We start from the raw sequence: 20722 nt of genomic DNA on the forward strand, positions 1-20722 counted from the left end.
TCAGTTAGGTAAACTGATAGTTACCATAGCACGTACTACTTAATATGATCTACGTATGATTTATTCTGATGGTTAACGATAAATGAGTAGTGATAACTGGGAAATTATAGTATGTTTTTTGAAAAGGACATATTTGGTTAGGGGAAATGATTGTTGTATTACTCAGTGTTAGTTTTTGCAATTTTTCCTTAAAAAAAGCTATCCATTCCAAGGTAGATTGAAAAATAAGGCTTTCTGGGAGAGTTCAGGGGTTTCTTATGAATTAGGAATGTGACAAAATGTCAGCGTACTGAACTACACTTTCAAACAGGAACTTGGTGAATGAGATACCAGAGAAAAAAACCTGAAAAACATACACTTGTCTCTCTTCAAAATATATGCAAAGGGTGGGTTTTGAAGTATGTTGACATGATCACCAAATCTCTGTGTTCAGACCAGAAAAAGGCAACAGGTTCCAGGATCTGAGAAGAAAAAAATATTTTATCACTTTGTTGTCTGAAACAATGCTTCTGTGGTTTTAAATGAATGTCTGATTATTTTTTTCTTTATATACTGCTTTTCTGTAACTACATTATAAATTTTTATTCTGTTTAGGTTTTTTGTCCCTTAAATCACAGGTGTAGCAATTTAGCTTTATTAACCTCAATCTCATTTTCAGGTATACTTAACATTAAGAAAGAAAAAAGTTTACAGGCCCAAACAGTTAGTAATATATCTGTGAGCTCATAACAGTCGAGCCACCTAAACAGGGTGAAAAGACTTGTTGCAATGTACAGTGGTAAATATCATACTAGTTTTGGAAATTACTGCTTGTATACCGAACTTCGTGCAGAACAGAAGTTGGTCATTTTGCCAAGGAGCAGAGTAAGAAGACTGAAGCTGGAGGAGGGAGCAAAAAGTGACATGGAAGTGCACTGCAGGAGCTGTCATAAGCCTGTGTGTGGGACCCTTTTGAATGATGTGCCGTCAATGCAAAGATGAGCCTCTGCTTAAAGGAGCCTTCTTATGTGATTTGTTTTCCAATGGAAAGATGCGGTTATGTGATGCAGGTTGTAGTGTCTCATGCTTTGGGATTCAAGATAGTGAGAGAGGACCATAAATTACTGCAAATTAGTAAACATTGTAAGTGTTTGTGACTGCATGCGTTTTTCTTAGTCTTTCAGGATTCCTTTTAAAAATATTAGGTTCATGGTTTATTGTAAACCTTTTATAAGACAACAGCCTATGGCACTAAAATCTACACTTCTCCACTAACAAAGAAAGATGCCTCTGATGCATAATGAATCCAAATATTAGTTTTTCTTTTGACTTTGACTTTAACTCCATTGAGTTTAACTGGGAAAACAGAAAAGTCATTGCTTCAGCCTAGTGTGCCTGTCTAGAAAGAAGTGATGATACTGCTACAGGCATGCTTTGAGCAATGGCTTGGGCATTTACCCAGTTCATATATCCCTGTCATAAAGAGTCAGTTTCTGTTCTTTTGAAGACAGATGCAGCGATGTAGGCTTTCTGTGAATTATTCACAGGGAAGAAAAAGTCTTCTGTCCCTTCTAAAACAGAAAGAAATACCTGTGATGTGTGTTTTCCTGTAATGAAATAAAGGAATATTAAAATAATGCCCTAAATATGAACAAGTCCTTTAGATTATTGCATGCTGCGGTTGGGATCTGCTTGAAGAAAAAGACAGAATCTAAAAGGAATTAAGTAGTAACATTATCAGATGTGAAAGTCATTCTATGTTATCTAAAGATTGAAGAAGCAAAGTGTGTTTATTATAATTTACTTTCAAATTCTGCATGTCCTCTATGTATCCATATGTCAGCAGCCTGTCATACAGTCTCTGTTTCCGGTCCTCTTAGCTCCTATTCTATTACAGTGGAAATGTATGGCTTCTTGCTTTTCCGAAGAGAACTCACTCCAAGGTATGTCCAGCAAAATTTGGAAATGATTAATAATAACTAGTGTATCCTTGATTTTCAGGGTGACTCAAAATAGATTAAATTCACTGAATGGAGATGTTTCTTGTGCTTTGATGGATACTTTGCACTTCAAATAAAGCACACAGTTCTAGACCCAGGGTTAATTTCAAAGTAGGTTCACTTGGGTTTTTTGATTTTTTTCATAATTGGTTATGAATTGCTGCCATCATCAGTATCAGTGTCAAGGCTTTGAGCCCAGATATTTATGCATATCAGACAACTGAGATGAAGAGAATTTCCTGTTTTCTGTATAAGCACAAAGTACTAGAGCCAGACTTGGAAAGGACAAAATGTAATTTGTCTGCAACATCTTGTCTAAAGATACTCTTCCTGATAATTTTGAGTTCTTATGAATAAAAGCTTGTGTAGTACATTATTTTACAGCAGAAATGCAGAAGACTTCTTTGGGTTTGTTTTCTTTGTTAAAAAAGAAAAAAGTCAGTCCTAAAGTAAGTTTCTTAAATATACATAAAATAGCATCCTATTTATACTTCCCATTGTCTGGAGTACTTCCTCTTCCCTTCTCACTAACTTGAAGATTACAGAGAGTTTGCTCTTCAGACATTTGGCATCAGATACATTGAATGTATGGCTGTTTTTTTATCTTTCATTTTCCCCTTAGATCTGTATATATTAAATATGTATGTTTTTGTGTATGTGCAAACAAATGCTGACTGCTAACCTTAGTATCTGAGCTGACACAGTTTTTGTTAGATGTGTACTGAGCTAGCTGTGGAAAAATGTTGAAGAAATATTTGAAAGCCATTTGGTAAGATTAAGCCTGTGGTTTCATTTTTCTGAACCATTGTAAATATTGGCTGAAATTTTCCATGACAAGTAATTAGTACACTTTGAAATGCTTCTTACATTTCAGTAAGATCAATTAATCTGCTTCTGAGAAAAAACAAAGGGAAAAAAGTGATTTGCCAGGGTTCATAAAATAGATTCAGTCTTCTAATTGTTGTGCTGCTTCTTTTTTTTTTTTTTTTCCCCTTTGGAGTAGAAGTTGGGAAGTTTTATTAGAGTGGGATTTTATTAGAGTGGGAAAAGGAATTGCTCTGTACCTGGAACGCAATCCAGACTTAGCCAGATAACCTATGAAAATCTCAGTTTACCCCAAGATTTTTCAGTCCGAAAGCAAAATTCTGCTAGACTTTTTGCAACAAGTGTGTTACAGGAACACCAAGAAATGAACAGGACCCTTCTAACAGTTATTCTTTTTGTCTGAAGTTTTGGTGATACAACTGAACTGAAAATAAGACTGCTGTCATCTTTTTCCTTCATTAATAAGTGGTATATAGGATAGTTCATGTTGTTTTTACTGAGAAATAGCAGAAGATGTGCTCTTCTTGTTTAAGGCATTATTCACGTCCATTTCTCTGTTATTTTTAAAGCTTGTATTTCTCTATTCATGTAGGACTTGGACTTAGTCAACTTCTGGTCTCATGCTGCTTGTCTAAGTCAAAGGATAGGAAATGCCTTCTCTGAGAACTGAGTATTTTATCTCTTTCCCCTTGAAATTGAACAAATTTTCTGAGTGTCTGAGGTGGCCAATAGTTTTGTTTTGAATCTGAAAATTGTTTTCAATTATGAGTAGTTAACTTGAATGTAAAGCTTAACTTAGAAAGGCTGAGCAACACCCATTGTGAAGAGCTGCTTTTGGACCATCAGCATCTTTTCCCCCTCTGGATTTTTTTTTTCTTTGAAACAAAGACCTGCTTTCTCCTGTCTAGTCTAAGATATGACATTGAAAGCAAGTTCTTCTGAGGTCTATGCTGTGATCAGTGTACCCCTAGAAGTTTCATGATTTCAAGTCATTCGGGTACTTGTTGTAACATGCTGGCTTTTTTGAATCACTGCAGTTTACTTTGTGTTAAAACTGCTTTGAGTTTTCCAGTCAGACTGCTAATGCAGATACAGATTCTGTAAGGAACAGTTGTATACTGTAATTTTATCCTTACAGGTTACCCTGTGGAAAGTGAGTTTACACTGACCTGGTTTTCTACTCAAGATAACAAAAAGAAGAAAGTAGTAAAAGTAAGAAATATTTTAGCTGCAGGACAGTTTATATGGAAAGCCTCTGCCCAAGAGCTCTTCAGCATTTAAATCAATACAGTTTGAAAGTCTCTCATGCAAGTTGATATAATAACCTCTGAAATACTAATGATCAGTTATTGCTTCCATTGGGGAACTGTACCAGTCCCAAGCATAAAAATGGTCATTTAAAATGTCTTTACTAAGCAGCACAGAATTCTACAGAACTAAATCTCAAGTAGAACTGGCTCCCTAAATGGTAATTCCATCTTTTTTTAAAAGGTCAGCTCAATTAGATTTTGGCAAGATTGAGTCTTCAGTGTCTCTTAGTATATTCATCAGGACACATTGGCTGATAGTTTGCAAGTGTTCGTGAGCAAAAGAGGTTAGTAATACATTGGTATCGGTACAGATGGGTTGTCCTCATCACCGCATAGACTAAACACTCATGAGAACTGTGCAATTCTTTAAGCGCTAGTGGCATGATATAATGAAGTTGTATTCCATTAAGCACTTGTATACAAGGGAGCAAAATGTCATCACCTGAGTGTGGCTGCATTTCTGTGATACAACCTCATCTGTTCCGTCAACTAGTTTTGCTCTGATCAATAAGCAGTTTTCTGTGGCCTTTCACTACTGTCAGATGTCATTGAATGATGTAAATACACGTCAGAAACTAGAAACTTGACAGCTCACCTAGACTAAAGAGATAAGTGTGGGAGGAGGTGTACTGCTGGGTTAGACAGAAATGACAGCTGATGTCTGCTGTGTATAAATGATTTGATATTGCTACAGACAAGATTTTTCATTTTCCATAAGGATACAACAAAATGACTGTGGCTTGTACAAGTCAAGTCATTCAAAAAGACAGAAGAGCAAAAAAAGGCTTTTTATACTACAGGACAGCACTGAACACAGTGTTTTAAATGGCCCACTTACAAGTTACCTCGTATTTTATTCTTGTCTTTTGATACTAAATCTTGGGTCCTAGTTGCTGTTAAAATGAAGGAAGATTAAATAAATATCGAAAATGTTCTGGGCAGTGTACAATGGGTAAAATGTCTACTCATGCTAGCACTTTTTCATTATTTCTGGGGTTTTGGTTGGGTGGGGCTTTTTTTCAGTTGAAGCTTAAAAAAACCCTTCAAAATTAACAGTACGGGAGTAAAGAAGAAAATAGTTATATTCCACTGTAGCTGAAACGTGCAATATTTTTCTCATTTGAGTTTTTTTCATTATACTGCATTATCCCAATGAGGATCAACTGCCGTAGGAGTTATTACAAGGAGGAGAGAGCTTAGTAGTATTCAGTATTTCATTTATAGATGCTGTATTATGAGTCTTACACCATGGAACAGTCTTTTGCTCCAATTCTACCATAAGAAGTTTACCACAGTTTCCAGATCGCAGTTTTCTGGGAGGAAAGGAAGTTTCTGTAATAGATGGTTGGGGCTAGATAAATACTTAAGCTGTTTGAACAGGAGCATGATATTTGGCTTTTTGTCTTGAGGCTTGGTTTAATTCTTCCTGTGCAGCACAGACATCTTATCTTTATTTGCTACCACATAAGAATGAAAACATGGAAGTCATGATTTTGAAGAGAAAGTAAATACATTAGTAAAGTGAAATCTGTTTCTAAAAATCTGTGGGTTTAGTAACCTGAAGTAACACCTGCTGATGTATGAACAGAGGGATCTGTACTCTAGCCTACTTGCAATAGCAATCTTACTGACACCAGGTTGCCCTCCACCCTGCTCTCCTGGCCACTGGCAAAACTGCTGAGAAGATAGGGCTGTTATCTTTGTGTGATGGTTCATGCGTGTGTATACAGGTGTGTAATGAAGCTACCTATCTGTCATACTCAGTTGAGTCTTTGCTACCTTAATAATATTATCGCGCTTTAATGTTCTTATCCATTACACTGAAGTGTGAAGAAAACCTCGAGAGTCCTCAAATTCGGTACTTTGCTTCCACTGTGGCAGGCTTTGGGCATGTGTCATGTGGCCAGTGCTTATGTGCTGGAGATTTGGTGTTCACTGGTCACTTGCTGTAGTGCCTGTGTATGCCAGGATGTCTCAGCTGAAAAGCCCGGTCTTGGAGCAGGAGTCACGATTCTTGTTGACTTCTGGAGTCCTCAGTTTGGGCTCTAAGGTTACAGTGACCTCTGCATCTCTAAGGGGTTTTCTACAGGGCTTTCAAACAATAGTTGTCCTCAGCTGGAATACTTAGACCAAGTTTCTTGAGAGGGGCATGAATCTCGGTTAAGGTTAGCCAAGCAAGAACACTCTAAATTAACCACATTCCCTGTTTTCTCAGGCATCAGGTCTTATCTCTACCTTTCCAATATATTGTTAATTATTTGGTGTGATTTACCTTTGTGTTGTATACAAGGAATGGCTGGGTCCTCACTGGCCATTATACATTTGAAATGAATACAGTGGAAAGTAAAATTGGTGATGCTAAGTCATTAATTGCTGCTCTGCTAGCATACTTGAATTAACTTACTGCATATGATGAACAATTGTAATGAAAGGGAGGCTGCTGGAAAGCTCTGTGTAGGCTGATGTTTGTTTTAAATCACAAAAATATTTTGAGTTGATTTGTAATATAGTTTATGAACTCACTCAAAGCCAGATTGTTGCCTTGCAAATGGGATACAGTGTCACTCTTTCTGATACACAGATTGACTAAAACTATTTTATAACAACGTTAGTATGTGTAGAGTAATTGTCACAAAATCAGAGTGGTGTCAAGTGTAGCTGTTAAGTGGGCCTTACTGACTTCATTGTGGCCAGGATATTACCCTCTTTTTTGTGGGGGAGAAAGGGAGATGATCAACTTGTGAGGTGGAGGAAATCATTACACAGAAAATATTCTAGCTGCAGTCTTCTCAATATCTTGAGAATGGTTATTGATATTCTCTAGAAGCTAGCAAGAGGGGTCTGCTGCACCTTAGTGCTTTAGGATACTTCTTAGGTTTAGAACAATCTACCGCATATTTTATACCTATTAATTTTTTTTCTTTTTTTTACAAAATCACTTTTATTTTACTTTGAATACTTGGTTGCTAGTACTGGCAAGTGAGGTTAGATATCTCATAGTCTCATATAACCCCTTCAAATATTATAATCTCCAGAATACCTTGAAGATCCCCAAATGATGAGGGTAAAATGCTGCTTCCCCGTTGTTCACAATCCCACTCTAGATATGATATTATAAAAATTCTTTCTAGTGTTGTTTCTGCAACAGTTCTGAAGTACACCTGCAATCCTAAATACACTGCACAGTGATATAAAGATTAAAACTCATTTGTAATAATGGGGTTTTGTGGTCGCCCCAAACATATACTGTTCATAGCAATTTTCCATACCATTCTGGTTTTTCTCTCTGTGTATTGTATATATTAAAGTAAACACATAGTCAGGGGTTTTTTATTTACAGATTTTGCAGTGTTTCTGTCACTTCAACTTCTTGTTCCTTATTAAGACTTCAGAGATACAAACCAGTAGCTCAGTAATTGCTTTCTTGAATCTGCCTTTAATAATTACATTTAGTAAAGCTGTATCGAAAATTAGAAAGGCAGAGACTAATGGAAAACTAGATTTTTCACTGAATTAGAAAGCAAGACAATCCATATATTGACAACATTTCAAGTTGAAACAGATCAGGAAAACTGTTTTGGACTGTCTGTGCAAAGAGGCAAACACAGGCCTGATGTGCAGTGGCATCTGCATTTTATACAGGCAGAGAAACTATAAGAGATTTCATGTAAATAGGTGTCTTGAGAGGGAACAGTACAAATCTGATTTGGAAGCAAGTCACTTGAGGTTTTTTTTTTTTAGTCAGAGAACCTCTTTTTTCTTCGCATTAACAAAAAGTGTAGAAAGTACAACTTTTCACTGATTAAAATACCTTGAAATAGGAGGTGGGGGAAAGAGGAAACACATTTTAAGTTCTTTTAGACTGGACCATGATCTGTGGAGGAGTGTTTGAGATTGTTATGACAGCACTGTGAGCCAGCTTATATGAAGGGTATAGAAGAGGGAACATACTGGGTCATCGTTTAGTCATTGTTGGGACTTTTCACCAAAAATTTAAGGTATTTGAATACCCTTTTTAAGAACATGCAAAAACATGAAAACTGTTTTGACTGCTATTCATGATGTGTTGCATATTTTAAATGCCTCTTATTACAACCATGCTATTTATTTAAAGCAACCAAACCCAAACAACTTCCAAATGTCTACAGGTCTTGCAGTGTGAATATATCATCTCGCAGTTTTGTATTGCTAGTTGGATATAAAATCTTGTGCTTACAAGATTTGTATTTTAAACCAAGTTTATTTACAGTTCTGTCTCCACATGCTTTCCCTTTTCATGTAGTAACTGAAGTGTTTTGTTGATAAAGATCATTCCAGTATCTTTGCATCTTCTGTAGTGTTCTGAGATTGGGCCTTGCTCCAGTTATCCTCTAAATAGACAGTGTGCCTAACAAAGGTTATTTTAATATCTTCAGCATTTTTGGAGACCCTTATTTTTACCCAACAGTATGGTCCCTCTTACATGCTATGCATTAATAATAGTTTGCTTTGACAGCATAATGCTTTCTCCTACGGCTTTTTAGGATATATTCATAGAACTGGGCGCATGTCTTGCCTGAGTTTTTGTAACATTTGGATCAGTGTGCATCAATAGAGCATAGATCCTGTGCTTTTATGACATCGTGGACTAATTTCAATAAACATGGAAAAAGAGTTTTGCTTATGTAAATTTATGCAGTTTATTTACTGGATATTAAATTAATTTTACTTTAAATTGCTACTGAATTTTCAATTTTCAGTATGTTTTGTTGAACACAGGTTGATGGTTTGAAGGCTTCTGAACATAGAAAAGCATCAATCTTCTCTTACTAGAAACTACACCGTAAATTCTAATCGCATAAGATAGAAGTCAAATAGTGACTTTCATTGTGTTATATACATGTATTAATCAGTATGTAGTCTTAAGTAAGTGCATGATTAATACACGTTGGTAATCTAATAAGCTGCTTCGTTTATCCAGCAACTTTTATGACATATGGAGAGCACCAGTTGTTGTTAGTTAAGCTTTTGAACCTTTGTTAAAGTAGTATGCTTTACTGTTCAGTTATAACAATGAAGAAGACACTATTAGATCACAAGCAGTCTGAGAAATTTCACTTGTTTGTAGAACCCATAAAAGTTAATATTATCCTTGTTTGGAATCAAAATAACGGGTGTGTAAGAACATTCTGTCCGTGTCACAGAGGAAACTGAGAGAAACACAAAGGTGAGGCACGCTTGGGATTCCCTCTTGGCTCACTGGAATTTGACATCTGAGCAAACCAGCATTATTTGTAATTTAGGAAGGATGTTGTCAACTGTAAATAAATTACTGTTTGAACAGTGTCTTTTGGACCTGAGGTTTTTTCCTGTACATGGTGGGAAAGATGAAATGCCCTTAAGAGGAGAAATAATGTGAAGCTAACAGGAATACCTGTTGTCTCCTATCCTACCCACCTTCTTCAAAATATTGCAACAGGATCTTCACAGAAACAACAGGTTCAGGATATCATTTGATAAATCGGAATAAATTTTAACTTTTCAAGGGAGTTACTCTGCAAAGCTAAAGAGCAAATTGTTGCTCGATAACACAAAACTGTACAGAGGAACAAAACTTGTGACAGAGGAAAAGTCATGAATGTCTAATTGGATCTTCTAACTGGCTTCCAAAAAACAAGCACAAAAAAGCAGGGCCAATGCAGATCAGATTGCACAGGGTCTTGTCCTGTCATGTTTCAACTTCCTCCAGTACCTCTCTGGGCCTCTGATCCAGTGTTTATCTAACATAGACCTTCTGATGAAACTATTAAATGGGCCAGATTTGGCACTAGATGTGTTGTGAGTCTTACTTTTATAGAAAAATTGAGTAATCTTTGCATGCAGTAATTTTCCATTGGTTCTTTTAAAAAAATTGATAGAAGGAGATTTTATAGAAAATGTTGTTTTCAGTGTGAAGAAAGATCTGGGAATAGGATTATACATTTCACAATATTTTTTTCTGATGGGTAGAATTTTACCAGCTATTTATTTTGCAGATTGATGTGGTGACGCATCTTGGGGGGAGACTTTCTGAAAGCCAACATACTGGGTAATATGTACATAAAGCAACAATTGTCCAACAGCATTCAAGTCCTAGATTTTTTCTGAAATTATTATGTAACTATTATGTTGTCACTCTGAACTACAGTAGTACTTCATATCCTCCTTTAAGACCGTTGCAAATCCTGTCAGTCTTTACTGTCTGAAATGTTATGTTCAATTTTAGTAGGGTGTTACAATTTCATGTAGAATTATCGGTCAAGATCTTACAAAGCTAACATAATACAGGAATAAGAAAACATCACCCTTTTAACACTAGCAGTTTTTTACCTACACATTTTAATGAATTGGTTTGCTCTGTTTTCTGTGATCTTAAAGAATAATTGGAGGAGTTTGTTCTACTTAAAAATCCTCTATGGTTTCATTCAGTGTTTGTTAATAATTGCAATGGTTTAGAACTTTTGAGGAAAAGTAACTTTTGTCCTTTTATGTATTTCAAGGATACCTGAAGTATTAATACTATTTGATTTTTCAGTTATGTAGTGTCAACGTATGCCAAAAACACTGGCTGCAGCAAAATTCTGCAGTAGTTCATGGTTTTACAGGTTAATGTCTTTTTTGAGACTTTTATTCTCTCGTGAGGTAGAGGAGCAGAGAGTCTCTTTGCTCAGGTAGAAGAAAAAATACTGCGTTTTGTGGAATAGCTCTTCTATTTCCTCCTCCACCTCTTTAATATACCCTGGAAAGAGGAGTTGAGAAATGTTGAGTCTACATGTAGAACAACAGTGGTCCCTACAGCAATACGACTTCCCATGTTAAATCAGCTAGATGCCAACACCAGCAGTGTGTGGAGGAGCTGACTGTAGGACGTATTTGGACTTGTGTATTCACTTGCCAGGTTTGGTAGTGGGTTTTTGGTTTTGTTTTTGTTTTTTTCTTCCCAATGTTTTATGTGTGATCCTTATCAAAAAGCCTTCTGTCAAAATCAGGAAAAAGTGAGGAAGTGACAGGGTTAGTTTCTCATGTCCTGAAATAGGGACCTGTACAACAGTGTGCAAGTCTGGATTAGTTTGCTCTCTGTGTGGGTGTAAGCACATTGTACATCTCTGCTCTGCATCTGCTGGGTCTCTGAGGTCTTGGGCTTTTAACCTTGGGCCTCTGAACTGTGCCCAAGTGGGATGCTCAACACAGGTTTTCTGAGGAAAAGGCATGAAGTAAGTTGTTCAGTGTTGCAGAAGCACTTGGAGTGTAGATCTGAAATTTCCAGAGTGACCATGATGTTACCATTTGCCTTAATCACAAGGCCATACTTTCTGTACATATGGTTTTCCTGCCTTTTTAAACATTTTTAATTCTTACATGGAAGAGCTGCTAAGGACATCGTCCTTTGCTCATTTTTTCCCATGACACTGTCAGTCCTGCATGCTGAGCTGAGCAGACACTCAGTGGGGAAAAGTAGCGTGTGACTGACTGCTGCAAGTAAGTATGCTCAGGGATGCTGTGTTGCATTATCTGAACAGCTTAAATGACAGTGCAAGTACTTAAATTCACAAAAATTGTTTCGTAATGGTTTCCCCTTTTTCTACTTTCTACTTCTGAGCAGGAGAATGAAGGGAAGGGAATATGTTATTTGGATAGGTTCTACCCTGGACATACAACTGGTGCACATGGAGCTTTTAGGTCCCTAGAATAGACCTCTAGACAAAGAGGCGTCTGAATTTTTATCATCCAGCTGCCCCACCAGTAGTGGAGGGAGGGAGAGGGATACCGTGTGTTACCAATGGGTTTTCACAGCAAGCAGATGCAAGACATACATTTCTGATTCATACACAACAAAATCATGCGTTCGCTTAAAAGTTACAGGAGCTGGAGTACTTCAGACTAAAAGCACCTTCTCATGCTCTTCCTTGGCCTGCTTATTTTAATGGTATTGCAGTATGGTCTTTTCAGGTGTTGTTCCCCTGTGCCATAGCAGAGATTCCTGTCCAGCATCTCTTTCTTAGAAAAACTTAAAAACATCCTCAAATCTTTTTTCTGCTCCCTAACATCACAGTGGCTCCTGAGCCATAGGCAAGTATTCTGTAGGCCTGAAATTTCCCATAACTATGTGGAGGTGCTGTAAACTATCAGTCGGTATGGACGTGCTACTAAAATAACAGAGCACCAGCAGTGCTGATGCAGTTAGAAAACCTACATTATGCACATACTCCGTGCAAAGTTTTGTTAGGAGTTAGGATTTTTTCCCAGAAGTTTATGCGTTGGCCAAATTTGCCTCCCAGGTTCCTGGTCCTCTTGTCCACATCTTGGGGGAATTTGTATGAAATGCTTTGGGTTGGGTTTGGGGTTTTTTGGTGTGTGTAAAGTAAAATATATTTTTCTTTAAGTATGTGTTTGGACTGTCTCAGCTGTAACTTTCTAAAAATATTTTCTGTCTGATTCACATACCTGGTATGGAAAATCTAAGCCCAAAAATTGAAGGTTGGCAAAACTATAAGTAACTGAGAACAGACTTGTAATGGAAAATATTAGATTATTCTAATTACTCCTAACCCTGCTATTAACTCCTATAATATATTTTATTAAATTAACTCTATCTTAGGTCCTCTTGAAATGTTAGTGAGCTGTTACTTAAAAATAGCAGTAGTGTGTGTGAGCTGCAGCATGAAACAGAAAGGAGAGGAATCGATTGTTGCAAGGTGAATGTCCTTTCATTACTCCTTCAGATTCCTTACCTGGGAAAAACATATGTGAGTGAAAGAAAAGTAGGGACAGAGGCTGTACAGAAAGATAAGTGGTTGGAGATAAGATGACACCTCATATACATGCAGGATAAGGTAAGCTGAATTTTCTCTGCCCTGTAAATAGAGAAGTGGCACTTTCCATAAATAGGTAAAAGAATGAACTTTTTTGGCAACTAAGGACTTAAAGTAAACTAAACAGAGTTTACATTCCTTCTGCAGGGAGGCACTGGAGGCACACAGTGATAGAGCCTTTGTAACAAAAATTATTTGAAGAAGTTATTTATTGCAATGTTTTGTGTGAGTAGAAGTGGCAAAAATTTTTCTATTCGGTACAAAAGGTGAGAACCAGGAAAATGCCAAAATTTGATGAGGCTTGCATAGGGGAGTGAAGTTATCACTAAGTTCACAATAAGGCAGGAAGAAATCTTGAAGCCTCAGAATGAGGAAGGAGTGAGATCTGTGACTGTATCACATTGTATCTATAATGACTTCTTATTGCTATCTGTCATTTTTGTCTTGATAGTACTTTTGAATTTGCCCACCTGAATTTAGCAATTTAAGACTGTACGTATTTAAATAGGGGACTTTGCTGGTATTTGCAGGTGATACAGAGGTTTCATAGAATGATAGAATGTTCTGAGTTGGAAGGGACGGGCAAGGATCATTGAGTTCAACTCCTGTTCCTGCACAGGATTTTCTAGTACAGCAAATGAAGATTTCTTTTACACCCAAGAGCCACAACATGAAATGTGACTCTCAAATTTCAGCTAAAAAGAACTCTGTGGATACTGTTTCCTAACAGTGCTGTGTTTAGCTTTATTACTGAAGTGTTCAAGCTAAGTTAGTTCTTTGGTAGTCTGTGCTTGGCTGTGTCTTTAATTTTTTTCTTCTTTGAGGAAAAGACAGTCACAGATTTTTAGACCTGTGAGTAATACTTTTTGACTCTAATGCTTCTAGTTAACAATTGAAGAGATTGGCATGTTGTTTTACCTTCAGTTCAAGCAACAGTCAGCAATTAAACATTTAGCATTTATGCTAGATAAATTTTCAATCATCTGTTGCCTGTCACTTTGTTTGCTGTATGCACACTTTTATTTCCTCATTTCCAGCATCAGACTCAATGTATAAATTATTTAAAATTTTTCTGAAATGTCTTGGATACATAATACTTTATCTGGCTGAATACATGTGTGGGCATGTAAATACTTGATGTTTGCCTCACTATCTTCCAAGTGATTGAGAAGCTAGTTGCAGATTAACATAATTCTCACTGAATCAATTTTCATTGTCTTTGAAATTATAAATATTTAATTGTACAACCAGTGTTCTCTGATAGGTTATTCAATCTTGTATTGCAAAATTGCTAATAGGATACTTTGATTATGTATATTATCCTGGATGTTGGTTTGTATTAGTATTGCTACTGCCTTTGAACCTCTACAGTGTGTTGACATAATTGCACTGAATGCCGTCTCCATAAGCGGTATAGATGTTGCCTTTTCTCAGGCATGTGTGTTTGAGTCAAATTCTGTGCTGCATTAGCTCTTCCACTAATGCCAGTACAGTTCTGCCTGAAGTGTCTGCGATTCAGCCACTTGCTGTGTTTTATACTGTAACTCTTAAGGGAAGCAAATCAGGAAGTACTTTTCTCTCTTCCCTGCATTCTTCCCTTGTGTTCAAGTCAAATCTGGACCCTGCGTCCCTCTGAACCTCACAGTCACCCAGCTCCCTTTTGTGGGGTGCCTGCACCTCGCTGGCTGTAGCTCTTGCAGACATACCTGGGATAGAGCCAGGCTGGCCCCCTTGGCCCTGTGCTTTGTCCAGACTTTGCCATGAGTTTTGCAGCTTGTGCTGCCCATGCTGCTGCTGCTGCTGTTATGCTGCCAGGGGTACCAGAACTCGTTTAAATATGGCTCAGGAATATCTGCATTCACTGTGGCCACCAAGCCAACTACAACATAAATGCTGTGTTAGTCACAGCATGTAAATTCAGAAGGTTAAAAACTTAAATCTTAATTTGGGCACAATATTTGATTATGTGTGGGCACTGTTTGTGATAGCTGCTCTTGCAGTTTCTTCAGTAGCTGTTGCTGAGTTGGTCTATTCCATTCTCTCCACCTTCCTTACATGTGAAGAACCATCTGGTTTTCTGCAGTTGGGTGTGTCAACAACCACATTATGGTAACCTGTTTCAGGTCTTCTCTCAGTCAGAGCAGGCTTAGTCCAGTAAGAAGTGAAACTGCCTTGTAGCTATTTGAGTTTATTTCTTCGTCCCACTTTGAATTACTGTTTAAAAGAGATTAACCTGGCAAGTGAAATCTTTGGTGAACAGGGTGGCATTCTTTGATAAATTGATACAATGACTCTTCTTTTCAGAAACAAGTGCTTTTGTTTGAAATAGTGCTGTCAGTTGCATGTAAGAATAAGGCAGGTGGCAGGCAATACCAGAGGTAGTTACATTTCCATTTTGGAAGGCAGAACAATGCTAATTTAATGAAAATTTGGATGCGTTAACTCTTTGAAAGGAAGTGCCTGAAAATGTTGCTTGCATCCTGACTGCTCATCTTTGTTACTAACAGAATAGCATTTGAGTCCTCCATTTTGGCTCTGAAGACAGGCTAATCCCAATATTCAAATGTAATATATGCAGGATCTTTGCTAAGCTGCACAGACATTAGAAAAGCAACCTGCTTTGACTACTGCTCTTGAAAAATGATTCAGATGAACTACTTATGTTAACAGGTAAAAAGAAGCAGAGATTTCTCAGATGGATTACTGCAGAAACCCTATTAAGAAAAGATGCAAGGTGGATATGCGGTATTTCTTTCTCCAGGTATTTACTCATCATGAAGAATGTGGAGGTGATTTTTCATAGCTTGTGTATACTGTAACTTGACTAAATACTGTTGTGTTTCATGTTCATATGTGTTTAGTTAGTCACTAGCAGAGGAAAAGGCTAAATTGGCATACCATGGTAGACATATAATGGAATATGAGACAGCAGAAAGCCAGCTCCTTTGAAGTGTAATGCTCATGACCCTGCTGTGTGTATACTTTTATTTTAATGTGTTCTTTGACACCATTTGACATTTTTATTTGTAAACAAAACATCTGTGCTTTGGAGGTCTTAGGTGGCCCAGGTGTTCTCCAGACAGCAAATACAAGTGCAAAGCAACACAGACTTCAGGTTTCTAGAATAAACTTAGTCTTGTGTCTAGCTTCTTGAAAATAGGAGTTTCTTGCAGCTAGTTGGCTGCAATATGGGGGCACTTTCATTCAGTTAGGAGTTGCGTCCTGCCTTGAGAAGTGAGAGGACTCCTTATAGACCCTCCAGATAAAATAACAAAGGATTTTGTGACAAAATAGAAGAGTCCTATATTTCATCAAATTTAGAATTCATCTGTTTCATGTAAATACACTTCTGCCATCAGTTTTTTTTTTTGCAATATTCAATTTTATCCCAATGTACTGTTTCTGTTGGAAAGTTTGTCGTTTCCTTAAAAAGACTCATGGTTGTTCTATTAGTAGAACACTTCTGATAAGAGACATTGAGATGATCCAGATGGACAAATAGAGCAGAGCAGGCTAATTTTTTTTGTCTGTGTAACTATAGGCATTAGCATGTGTTAGGAACTTTTTCCTTTTTCAGTAAAAGATCAACAATTTTTCCTTACGTTTGATTCTAAGAAAGTTAGCCAAATAGGTGGCCACAGTGACAATGAGATTTTAAAAGGGTGTCATCTGTGTAACAGCTGTGCTTTGCAGAGCTCATGAAGGAAAATACCAAAAGCAAGTCAGATCTTGTAGCTTCTTGGTTTGGTTACAAATTAGATTTCCATAGGCAGTGTTTCGCTGGCAAGGGAGAGGCTTTCTAGCTTGGAAAGCCAAGTAAGTTATTTTTCAGGAAATGACAGAGAAGCTCCTATGGGATTTTATGAACCATGTGTTTGGAAAAGATTGGTTGAAAGAGAGTTGAAAAAATCAGAAAACTACTTACTCTTACATGTCAGCTACTCTTTCATTCAACAGTGACAGCTCCGTAGAAGCCTCCCTTGAGCTTCCCGTGTTGTAGGAATTACAAAACTGTCTGACTGGGTTGCAGTATAAATTGTTTTACTACCTCTTCCTCAAAACCCTAAGAAATATGACATACACTCTCAAAGGCCATCTTCAGAAAGAATACCCCCGAGTCCTATGCACACCTTTTGTACCTGTTTCCTACCAATACTGTACCATTTTATGAGTGGAGGAGGCCCATACTGCAAGAGAGCATAAGAGGGAATATCCTTATCCTTCGTTATTTTTCAGTATTGGTGGGAAAGACACGCTGCATGCTGAAACATTCTTGAAGAGACCGTAGTCTGTTTTAGGTAGGTACTGGTCCCAGGAACATTGATAAGTGTTAATGAAGAGACAGCTTTTTCAGTAAATAAATGGCTGAAGGTTACATAAAATTAGCAAGGAGACATTTGAAGTAGGAGCCACGTTTATAAGAACATGTGCTTGTGATTGTTCTTTTTTTTTTAAACACATCTTTTAGTAATGAAGGTCCAAGTTAGATTGCAGTAACATGAGATCTAACAGAAGGAGTCAGTGAAACAACATTCTTGTCCTCTCTATGGGCTTATGTCACAGTAGAAAAATCTATCTATTGTGTTATAAAAACAATAAGGCTGCTTCTCCGGGCCAGCAGAGGTCAGGTAACTGCTTTGCATAGGCAGGAGCTGTTAGGAATATTCTCTGGAAATCCTGAAAATCACCCGTGATTCTGTGAATGTTTCACTTCTCTGACATGGGCTTTCTCCTTCACAGACTCTTGACAAAGCAACCTCATAACTGCATAATGTTAAGCCTTGATTTCCATAGTTAACAAAAACTTTTTTCTTGTGCTATAAGTTAATATTGAACATTGTAATTGGGACTAAGTGAAACATTCTGATTTCATAGAACAGTCCCAGCAGTGCTTGGGGTGGGGGAAAGGGGGTGTTTGTGGGTCCAGCCCAACTTTGAGCTGGCTTTTGGTGAGATAAGCATATCTTGTAATGGATAATGTAGTGGATCTGAGTCTCTTTGGGGCCCTTCAGTAAAAATCAACCGTTGTGCTTAGTCGAGCTGTACCGCTAAAGGCTGAGGTACAGGCATGACAAGCAGTTGCCTGGGACAGCAGAGAGGCAGAGGTAGCCACAGGCCCACTGCTTGCCTGAGAGGACCAGTGCTCCAAATATCTGCGCTAGCTGAGCTGCCTGTCTGTGGCTTCTGCTTTCTGACTGCTCTTGTGGCCATCAGGAGAAAGGGTTCAGCACATGTGAGGACTGCCACTAGGGAATACAGATGACTCTCAGCTCTGTCCCTGTTCATCCTCCCCCCCAACACACTGATTACTCTCAGTTTCTAATACCTAACCTGTGGTTCCTTTTCCTTTGCTGTCTGTTGCAGCCATTTTCATCCCATCTTAGAGCCACAGCAAAATCAAAATTATCAGACTGAGCTCTTCAGGGCTGTTCTTTCTTTACTATGCCCCAACATGTATCCCAGTTCTGCAGCACGGTGGCGGCCCTTTCCTTACAGGAAGGCCATGCAGGAGCTTGTATAGGGGCTGCTTGTGCAGGGTGGGAAAAGCAGTTGCTACAGGGAGGAGACAAAGATGTGACTATAAGCAACCTACCTAAGGCACAGAAGGTCTTAAGTCTCAGAAGGTGAACAAGATGGGGATAACCCAAAGTAAACAGTGGATGCAAGACAGGTGAGAACAAGAACTGAGGGGAATATGGTTAGAGAGGAGAAAAAAAGGGACATTTCCCTTGCCTCAGGCCTCCATGACCCATGGCAGCCTGTTTTTGCGCCCTTGAGTTGTCCAGTGCCTGCTGCAGAACTGAGTTTTGCTGACCCTCCTTCCAAAGAATGAAGTCAGAATAAGTTAATTTGTTTTCATGTGGGGGATAGCAAGATTCAGTTTTATCAAGGCTGCTATGAAGTTTGAGTTGGCTCTGAATACCGTCCTCGCCTCTGCCTCTGCTGTGGAGGGCATTCTGAAGTATGGAGCATTGCCATGAGGCACTTACCACCACCCCTGAGATACCGAATTGCTGCTGCAGCTACATGCAGCTCTGGTTACTGCCACCACCCAGCTGCTCTTACTGATTCTGTGGACTATCATTTTCCCCCGGATCAGTTGGACGGGAACAGGTTTAAAGTCATCTTTTGATCTCTCCTATATGCCATGGTCTTGTTCTAGTCATAGCACAGCTGAGACAGAAAATGTGCCATTGTCTGAACAATAATGAAACACTAAAAACGTGGAAATCCCATTAGTGTTTCATGGACCGTAGGTGTCATTTAATTTGCTCTGGAATTCTTTCCATACAGCCATGACAAAGATTTAAGGTTGAGTTTCTTGACACTTTGAATGCATTAGCTGTTCCTTAGACAAAAGTCTGTCAAGCACACTGAGGCATTTAAAGGGGTGTATTTATCTCTGTAAGTAATATATTAAATAGAATTAGTGTTGGTAAGCTTGGTCTTCAGAGAGAAAAGCACAGAATTTTGTGGGGTTTTCTTTCCTGGTGAATGTTAGACAAAGATATCTGGTTTTTGTAAACTTCTCTTTTTCTGCTTCTGTTTTTTGTAGCTCCTCATTCTAAATGAGGTTGCCCCAATTCTCTTTCTAAATTAATTTTTCAGAAGTTTATATACTTTGCTATTAATTTTTCTATGTATAAACATACACAAGACGGTTGTATTAATTTACCATAATTATAAACTGTGTAGTTAATGTAGTTTCCATGAGTGAATATAAAAGTGCCATGTGTGTATTTCTCATATAGGAGAAAACCAAGCTGAGAAGCTGCTGTTCTCGTTAGTTTTCCTCCTTACTCCTGGTTATGTTTGTCATTCTTGTCTGCGGTTTTTGTTAAACTGATCATTCAGGGTTTTTGATACAAAGTTACTGGAGCTGCATATTTTCACATCAAATTATCAGATAAAAGGTGTCCTTTTGTATGCAGTGTAAGTATTTGACATCAGTAAGAACTGAAGGAAGGCAGTACCAGTGTTATTTACCACACAGTTCTTGATGTGCACTTAGAAAACCAGTGCACTTACAGGAAGGCGTGAGTGCTTCTTGTATGTCCTGTTGGTTCCTGTTTTCTTCCATTTGTACTTTCTGTCTTGGAAATTCACAGTGACAGAATACCAGTTGTTTGCCTGTATATAATCCAATTTAGTTATTATGTAGTACTGTCCAGTTTCTGCAGCAAGGAGAGAATTGTAAGTATTCTTCCTGAAAACAGTGAAAAAGGATCATACAGTTAGAGGTTTGCTAACAATCAGAAATGGATAAATTCAGGAAAATTGTAAAATTAGGCGTAAGAAATAAGAAAAATAAGAAATTAAGAAAATTGTTTCCAAGATCTGAATACAATCCATAAAATTGGAACAAAATGAAGGCAAATAAGAGAGGCAAAAAAGGGTTGTTATTTAAAAAAAATCATATGTCAATCTGCTTTATAATTTGACCTGAAAGTTTTTACTATCTTATTAACGAAAACCTTAGGAATTCTTCTTGAAGCGTTTCCTTCACAGGTTTGATGGTTATGAATTGCAGTGGCAGATCTGCAGTTCTGCTAGGGGAAAAGATCACCATTATTCATACAGATATCCAGTCCAGAGGTGTTTGTCCCATATATCATTTATGTGGGTTAAATTCTGTTGGAAGAATGCTTTTAATGGATAATGATCTTCTGGCTTTGTGCAAACATGTTTGATAACTGTTTTGGTAGTAACCAAGAAAGGTGAGTCATTTCTAGTTTCAGAGTAATCATAAAGAGTTTTCTAATTGGTGTCTTCATAT

At 37.8% G+C, this 20722-nt stretch overlaps 1 protein-coding gene across 7 annotated transcripts in view; it reads left to right on the forward strand.

Annotated features, from left to right (window-relative positions):
- The window catches only part of SNX24 (sorting nexin 24), a 91105-nt gene that overhangs the window by 24033 nt on the left and 46350 nt on the right, over positions 1-20722 (forward strand). Inside the window, exon 2 of one of the 7 annotated variants that reach the window (XM_075079746.1) lies at positions 15616-15706. The exons of 4 other annotated variants lie outside the window; for them this stretch is intronic. In XM_075079746.1, coding sequence (XP_074935847.1) covers positions 15641-15706 — 66 coding nt within the window. In that variant the 5' untranslated portion in view covers positions 15616-15640. Of the gene's footprint in view, positions 1-15615; positions 15735-20722 lie in introns of those variants that run through there. 2 more of the 7 variants (XM_075079747.1, XM_075079744.1) reach the window with 2 other exon arrangements.

Source organism: Phalacrocorax aristotelis, chromosome Z (assembly GCF_949628215.1).
Source record: "Phalacrocorax aristotelis chromosome Z, bGulAri2.1, whole genome shotgun sequence".
Taxonomy (NCBI): domain Eukaryota; kingdom Metazoa; phylum Chordata; class Aves; order Suliformes; family Phalacrocoracidae; genus Phalacrocorax; species Phalacrocorax aristotelis.